This window comes from Epinephelus moara, chromosome 12 (assembly GCF_006386435.1).
Source record: "Epinephelus moara isolate mb chromosome 12, YSFRI_EMoa_1.0, whole genome shotgun sequence".
NCBI classification, from domain to species: Eukaryota; Metazoa; Chordata; class Actinopteri; order Perciformes; family Serranidae; genus Epinephelus; species Epinephelus moara.
The window spans coordinates 38,622,633-38,631,193 of record NC_065517.1 but is presented as its reverse complement, the minus strand read 5'-3'; the positions used below and the strand labels follow the sequence as shown (position 1 = coordinate 38,631,193).

Here is an 8,561-nt window from a genome sequence, read left to right as displayed (position 1 = left end):
CTCAGTGGAGACACGGCGGTTGAGAGGGCCGAACGAGAGGACGTTCCTATAGTAGTTCCTGCCCCCCAAATAGTACCAGGAACTTCTTCAGTGGAAACGGGCCTATTAAGCCCAATCCGACTTTTGTTTTACATCAGCTGTCACCAAGTGGCAACTTTCATAAAAAAAATGAAGCCAACGTGGAAGTGCAAAAAAAACTGCAGTTCCTCTAATGGCCACTTGAGGCTGGCTCCAGAAGCTAGTCAGTCCTCATAGACTCCCATGTTAAAATCCCCAAATTTACACATTTACAGCCAGATACAAAAAATGGTTTTGTTCTCTATAGCTAATTTTCCCATTCATGACAAATGAAGGGGTGTGAATTTTTATATAACTCACCTGTTTAGATTTTATTAGGGCTTAAAGTTAAGTATAAATCAGGGCGGGCTGCTTTGACTGACAGGCTTTTCCCTCTCACGGAATTATGGTCACTTCTGGCTTCAAAAAACAAGATGGCGTTGGCCAAAATGCCAAACAAGAGACTTCAAAACTGGAGTTCACAAACCAATGGGTGACTTCCTGTCGCTACGTCCGTTATTTCTTACAGTCTGTGGCTGTCACACAGGTGTTTTATTCATCAAGCTCCCCTAAGCACCCCGCTTGCTGCGAGACACCCCGCTCCCTAAATGACAGCAAAATACAGCATGAGACTTATGCTGTTGGCCGAAGTTATAAGCCCTCGTTTCGTTCTGCTCAGTGTGAGTCTCTTGTACTTCAGCATAGTGTTTCACCGCGGGTGGAGCAGAGACAGACAGCAGTGTAGAGCCACCCGACGACAGCTACACTCACCACGCCACTGCATGTGCAACAAGAGCCCTGCATGCAAAAGCCAATGAGAGTAATTTGTTAATGTAATCCGCACAAGAGATGTACAGAGGATGAAAATAAACACTCAACAGAATACAGTTCATTCAGGTAACTCGGGCAAAATCCAAAAAGATTACAGAGAGGGTTTGATATTTTATTAAAATAAAACGTTAATGAACAGCTTGGATGCAGGGATTGTTTTTTCCTTGTCAAGCATATTCACTGGGTTGATTTTAATAACTTTAAAGTACTTGAAGTGTGCACTGTGCAGCTGTATTTTCCAGAAATACAGAAGTGTTGGATTGGAACTTAATATCAGCAGACACTCAATATTAAATGACTTTGATCAGGAGAAAAACTTGATTGAGACATCCCTATCGCAAATAATGTTGATCCAAGAGAGACCTGCATTTCATCTTCAATACTTACAGCTATTCACCTCTCAGCTATTTTGTCAGATGTCACGGTTCATACGTCACAAGTATATTTTCTATTATTTGCACCTATTAAGTTTGTAGACGATCTGCTTGTATCGCAGTTTGGTTTCTTTGAACAGGGGTGATGGCACTGGAAACTATGTAGGATTGAAAATTAGCTGCACTGCTCTGCTTTCATTTGGTGAAGACTTCAGGAGCATGTCTCATGACACTGGTTGAACATTATGAAAATATCTTACTGGATTACTGGTCTCAGAATGTTTGACATGAGCTACCTCTTATGACCTCAAAAGACCTTCTTCCTATGAGTGTGTTCCCTTTAGGAGATGGGTTTGACAGATGGTACTCACATCAGGTATTTCTTACAGAAGACATTTTGACTTGTCACTAGAAAGCACAGATGTTATTAATAAAATTAACGATGGTTGTGTTCTATTAAAGCATTCCAGAGAGTGTAACAGTGACTATTTTTTAGGATTCTTTCAGTTTCACAGTATATACAATTATCCCCCCCCCCTCTTCTGGTGCCTCTCTGGTCTCTTGATCTCTTTCTTCATCCTCCATCTGTCTTTTCTGTGTGCTGAAGTGATGGAGCTGTTAACAGACTGTATGCTAACAGGCCAGCCAGTGAGCTGTATCCAGCGTGCTGTTCAGCAGTGCCGTTTTGTAAATGTACAGCTATTGGTGTTACAGATTGATCGTGTGGTGTTTTGCCCTGTTGGGCAGTAAGTCTGAGGTTATTAATTGTTATGTCATAAAGTTAACCATTAGTAAGAAGGATACACAGTGAAAAGGACTTCCCTCTTAAAACAGTGTTTATTTTTCTGTGCGGATACAAAGTGATAACTACAAAAATAATAGTAAGTTATAATTTACACCTCTACTTTTCCTACTGTGACGAGTCAAAATGTCTTCGGTGAAAAAGCTCTCCATGACTGAAAGCTCCACAGTGGTTAATCATGACCCTAATCCCACCCATGGCTTAAACCTTAACCACCTGTAACCAGCTGTGGAGAGCTGATTGACAGAGCTCTTTGCTGAGGATCCACAGTGTGGGATGAGCAGCATACTGGGGGTCCAACATTTCTGTAGCCCTTATCCAATGTCATATAACACATGAATGACCTTTGCCCTACATACAAGCTTGCATAGCTGCGCTAAATGTACCGTGCCTCCGTGGCAAAGAGGTTTTAGCTTACTAGAACAATGTCTAACATTGTTCTTATGGGGACGGAACAATGCCTCTGTTTTCCATAGTGGAGTGGTCAGGACGTTGGCCGTACGTGACTTGACTTGGTAGCATGATCTTAATCTGCTCTGGTGCAGGTTGTAAAAGTGAGCCCATGAACTTCAGCTACCTAAATTTCTATTTAGTGCACTCTGGCATTGCTTCACAAAAGGTGGCATATGCTTGGCAGGTAAAAGTGAGGTGCCCCAAAGCTTTAAAGGTCCCATATTGAAAAAGTCCACAGAGAAATGCACACAGTTCATATTCAGAAACTGTGCCTGTAAACCAAGAAAAAAATATAAAATTAGGAACGGTCCTGATGACAGTGACAGTGTTCAGAGCCAGAGTTTGGTGTCAGTTCCGTTGAAGTCTTTGTTGTTCCAACTTTGAGTTAAAAAAATCTATCCACCAGCTTTAAAAAAAAAAGATGATTATTGACATTCTTTATCTGAATATTCATGTTTATTTACCTTGTCATTGGTCTGCAAACAGATCATGACTCGCAGAGGCTGAGCTGCAGCTCCTGGACAGAGTCATGATCTGTTTGCAGACCAATGACAAGGTACATAAACATGAATATTTCCATTAAAAATGTTGGTAAGCATCACGTAAAGTGTGTTTTCTAATTACGTGGAAGGCTTTTGCAGTCTAGGTTGAGACAACAAATATATGATGGGTTTAGTGTGGTATGCTGTAGAGTTTCACGGTATCATGGTATCTCAGAATTTATGTTATTATCAGTCAGAGTGACCCTTAAAGAAAATGGAAGGGTTATTGTTGGTTGAACGGACGTTTTATTGCTATAATTAAAATTTGAAACCATTTTGTTAATGGGAGTTTGTGTAAAAAGTCTCCTCTTTGAAAATGAATGAAATAAAGGGGAGATTCTCCGTCCAGTTGCAGTTTTTTTTTTTCAATATCATAGATTAGCAAATGTACACGGTGTGATAATTGTCAACTTTTGTATCACGTTATACCCTAAAACCAGTATATCACTGCAACACTAGCATGCTGTGCCTGCCCCATTTACTTCAACAGAACTGGCATCAAACTCTGGCTCCTTCAACGTTGTCACTGTCGTCATAACCAACTAATCCTTTCTAAAACGTTGAGGCAGAGGGTACTGTCTGTAGCGCTGGTTGAGGGTGAGATGCTGTCAGCAGATAAACAGAGATCTGTGTGGGTACATGAGACCCTAAAAAAGAGGCTGGATCATGGGGAGTACCACCAGTTGGTCCAGGAGCTTCTCCTCCATCATGGACGTTTCCAGGCATATTTTAGGATGAGTCAGGGCAGGGACATATAGCTCTGGCTTTCCAGCAACCGCTACCACCAGTTTACCAACTGTAAACCTGTTGTTGTGACCACTGCAGAAGGTCTGCCTCTCAAATCATCCGATTGGACAATGGCAAAAAGATGAAAGAAGAGATGATGTGGTGCACTTTTCCGCTCTGAGTTGAAGTCTTTTCAAATCGAGGAGTTCAGAGTGCTCTGGCAGAAAAGCCAAGCGCCTAGAGCGCAGAAACTTGAGGCATGTAGGCATGCGCCTTCTTACTGCCGAAAATGGCGACCAGTGCAATCACCCTCTGAGCCAAAATGAATGCAGCCAACAGTGCTGATTTTTTTATTAACACAGATGCATGAAAAGATGAGAATTGAGCTACTGTATGATAATATTAACCCTTTGCTAGTCAGTTTAGAGCACACTTATTTTTTTGCATCTTGCTTGTTGGATATTTGACTGTTTTTTATGTCACTTGTATCAGATAAAACGATGAATAAAAGCTCAAATGATGTGCAGTATATACAGTAGATAGTGGGTAAATGTTCTTACTGATGTTGTGATATATATTTGTATATTTCAACCCTTCTGTGAGCTCTGTTATTCATCAGTGTGAATGTATACATGTTTTTGCATCAGGTAAACGCCGCTTTGGTTTACGAGTGACGGATAACATTTAAAGAATCTCACGAGGCCGCTAACGCCTGTCACTGATCTAACTGAAACACGTCTGCTCCTTTTCCTTTAGTATTTGCGAGGACCAAGGAGAGCAGTCAAACATCTTCAAGATAGAGGAGCAACACTCCCTGCAGGAGGTGATCACAGAGGAGACCATGAAGAGCTGCACCTGCTCCTGCTACTCCATCCCCTGCTCCATGGCTCCCTGCGCCCCCTCCAAGTCCCGTGCTGGCAGCGCCGAGTCCGACTCGGGCCTCAGCTCCTCATAACCCCTCCTCCCTTTAAGCTTCAGTGCACATTTACGCCGAGAGCGCCAAGCCGTGAATGAATGATCAAACACAAGCATATACTTGCTGAAAAATGGGGACTCCCTGAAACGTAGTATTTCACCCACATGGCTCTGTGACCATCAGGGCACATTCATACTTAACACTTGAAAATGAGAAGTTGGACTGAGCGTCTGAGTGTAGGCTAGTTTTATTTCTAAAGCTTGGAAAAGTAGGCAGATTAGTCTGGATAATACACGAGTATGAAGGCAGACAGACTTTACTATTCATGTTTTCTGATAAGTTGTATATTTGGTCTCACTTTTGCGCACATTGAAATTGATAGTCTGCCCTGTAAGCCTGTTTGGGCCTCTATTGATCAGTCCCTACATGATGTTTGCAACAGTAAACGCAACTTCAGCCAATGCCTGTGAATTCTGTGCAATCTAGATTTAGATTTTAGATTTATTTATTTAGCACAAGTTAAAAAAACAGTGCAAGGAGGGAACGAAGCCCAGAGTTCCACTCCCATCATCTGGTGGAGATGCTGGGGAGTCTTTTCTGAGCACCACAACTTTACCGCAACTTTTACCATTTAAAAATGTGTTAAATATTATTTCATTTTAGCACACAGCATCTTGAATTTTTACATTCTTTTATAATGAGACTGCTGCTGCAGAATTGGAGCTCTGTGTCTGGGGCAAAGTCTCTGACATACCCGGGTAGGGCTGACTGTTAGCATCACATAGCTAACGTTGCCCAACAATTGTTAACAGGCCTAACGACCAAGATGAGACATTTTGGTGTCAGTGTAAGATTAACCGCTTCCTCAAGGCTTCAGCTCAAGCGGCAAAATATGATGAATAGTGAGATCACGTTGCTCTGTGTTAGCTCGTGCTAACTGGGCAGAGAGAGCAGGAGGAAAGCGGCTCACCATCCTGAAACCGCAGCAACAGCTGATTGGCTGTGTTCAGCTTGTAATGCCTCCACCTTCCCCCAACCATCACAAATAAATATAAATCATGTAGGAAACTGAATGCTCATCATAAAGGGCTTTTTTGCATTGTGCATTTTTCACTTGCTGCAACAAATTCAGTGCAAGGAAACACCCATAAACACAGCAACATGCATCCGATTTTTTAGAAATGAGGCGTTTTCAGGCTACAACAATCCCAAGAACAGCTCCTGAAATCTGGAGGGACTGATTGATGCAAAATGCTACACTGATGTCAGAATACAGACTCTCTCTCTGAGTAGATTTCCGTCATTGGAAATAATTAAGTTAATCTAAATGTCAATATCTTTTACATAAGATTAGATTTACATTAGCACTATATAGTCATACATATTTTTAGTCGAACATTAAGATGGATATTTTGAGAATTTATCAGCAGTAAAAGTCATTTGAAAATCTGCAGCGGAGTCTAGTCACGGTTAGTGTCAGCAGTACAAGGAGCCAAAAGTGAATCAGGTGTGAGGTCATCTGTGGGTTTAATCTCAGTGTTAAAGCAAAGATTAGGTTATAAATAAATTTTTAGGTCACAGTTTTACTAGTTTGTCCACAATCTAACAACCCAGTGCAACAAGAACACACATCATGTACACAACACACATGACACAGGATGTTAGGCACTGTCCCCCTGGGTGAAATACCCCGTTCTTCGGGAGCGCCCTGAAAGACGACAGATTAGGTTTGGACATATTTTCCAAAACAACGTAATTTCTCTACTTCGTCACACATAATCACAGGAGTTAAACCAGTCCAACCACCTCCACTCAGTTCCAGGTTTTTGTATTTGTTTTGCACTCTTCACAGACATTTTATGTTATTTATGCTTTCTATTGAAGCAGGTGGACGTTTTGCCAAAGCATTGAGGAAGCAGTGATTTTAGGTTTTTCAGAAGAACCTGTAGAGGTCATCGTGATAGTGGAGCAAGGTCGTATTTAGGAACTACACTTGATAGTGGATATTTATTTAGCTTACATGTTGCTTTGCTTTATAGTCTAAGTGCTCAAATGTATTGCATATTATATTTGCATATTATAAGAGAACAATTGCAGATTTATTGTCATAAAGTTTATGATAATGCAGGATTATGCTGTTGGGTCTTTTCTGTGCATGATGCCATTACCGTCAGTGTTATTGTCTCAGATAGCGATGAGTAATAGCGACTGGATGCTATTTTAGCTTGAGCGCAAACAGTATGGGAGACGCAGGTTGCCATTAATAAATACTCACCCTCTTCAGCAGTAAGAAGAAACCTGCATGATGGGTTTATTTCCTTTTGGATGGACTATTGAAAGCACTTACTGCTGCTTCTCACACCTCCCACTCAGCTGTTATTGTAAACCACATACAGCTTGATAAATGTACTGTTACCATGTCCTTTATTCTTTTTATCTACCTGATTGAAAAGCAGAAGAATGTTTTATTTGTCACAGTGCGCACACATGCACCACAGTCTTAAGGGGGAACAAAATCAGGTCTGTTTGTGTTTTTAAAAACCGCCAATACCTCACTCATCATCTATTAGAATAGACTTGAGCTGAGACTTGTGTACAGAATGAACTCCCTTCTTATAAATACCATCTAACATCACAGCACACATACTTTTTATTGCATGGCTTTCTTTTTTTTTGCACCATTTACGCATGAAATCATTTGCATATTGATATGGTGTGTTAGTATATTACAATAATAGTAATGCAGCTTTTTAAACAGCAAACAAATCCATTATAGTAAACTCTTTGTACATATGTCATATTCTACCTGTATATCTGTCTCATCGCACAATTTCTGAGCTACAAACTGGAATGATTGAGTCATGCATGGTCTTGTATATCTGTATAAATCTAGTGTGTAATATTAAAATGCCACTTCAGGACAGAAGAGTGTAAGGGTGATGTAAATAAAATCAAAACCTATGTTTGTTTATCTTGTCTTTGATTTTTTGTCTCTCATCCAGTAAGTTGAGGATTGTTTTTTTTTTAAACTAGGAGGTTGTAGCTGATCCCTTGATGTGAAATGATTTACCTTTTGCTCCTTTACATAAAGACTTTAAGGTGGTCAAGCAGCTAACTTCCAGTTTAACACTCCGCTAACCTGAAAGGGGATAAGATGATTTAATCATGCAGCTCTGCTACACTTTCCAAATGTTGTCAGAATGATTGCATCAAATCCCAATCCCATCCTCAAGTCATTTTGCAAGGGTCCATAAGCCCTTTACTTTCTAAGTAAATGGGAAAAACTCTTTCTGGGTCAAATGGCCTCACGTGACGAACCCGGACGTTGTAATTCCACATTTGGCCACTGTAAAATTGCCTTCAAATCCTGGAGCTTGGTGTACACAGTGCCATGTACAGACATTTTGTGGGGCAGGTGCTCAGGTTAAAAAAGGGCACCCTTTCCATAAAGATGTTTTACATACACACTGTAGATGCTGCACACATGGACAGTATTTCTTGTTGAATTTTGGATTATAAAGCCGTGTGGAAGTAAGAAAGCAATTCGGCGTCCGAGTTGGAGGGAGACTGTGATTTTATACCAGACCAGCTTAGTTGTTTTTAAGCTCAATGGCAGGTTATTGCTCAGTTTGTGTGGTTGCATTGCGATGTTTTAATAGTGGTTTAATTGAGGCGTACAAACACTATCGCTGCCTGGCTGTTCATGAAGGCAGGTCAGGGAGACGTGGACGCTGCTCCACACAGCGCTTGATCTGCGTGCCTTAAATGTGGAGGCTGGGACAAATTTAAAAACTAAAATACACTGTTTTTTAACCCTTTGAAACCTAAGCAAATTGGCTTTATTTTATTTTTCAGAAACA

The 8,561-nt window shown here is 40.8% G+C and overlaps 1 protein-coding gene across 4 annotated transcripts in view; it reads left to right on the top strand.

The window, feature by feature from the left end:
- The window catches only part of gpcpd1 (glycerophosphocholine phosphodiesterase 1), a 30,197-nt gene extending 22,525 nt beyond the window's left edge, over positions 1–7,672 (top strand). For all 4 annotated transcript variants that reach the window (XM_050058432.1, XM_050058431.1, XM_050058433.1 and 1 more), the window contains one exon: positions 4,542–7,672. In XM_050058432.1, coding sequence (XP_049914389.1) covers positions 4,542–4,740 — 199 coding nt within the window. In that variant the 3' untranslated portion in view covers positions 4,741–7,672. The remainder of the gene's footprint in view (positions 1–4,541) is intronic.
- The last annotated feature ends 889 nt before the right edge of the window (positions 7,673–8,561 follow it).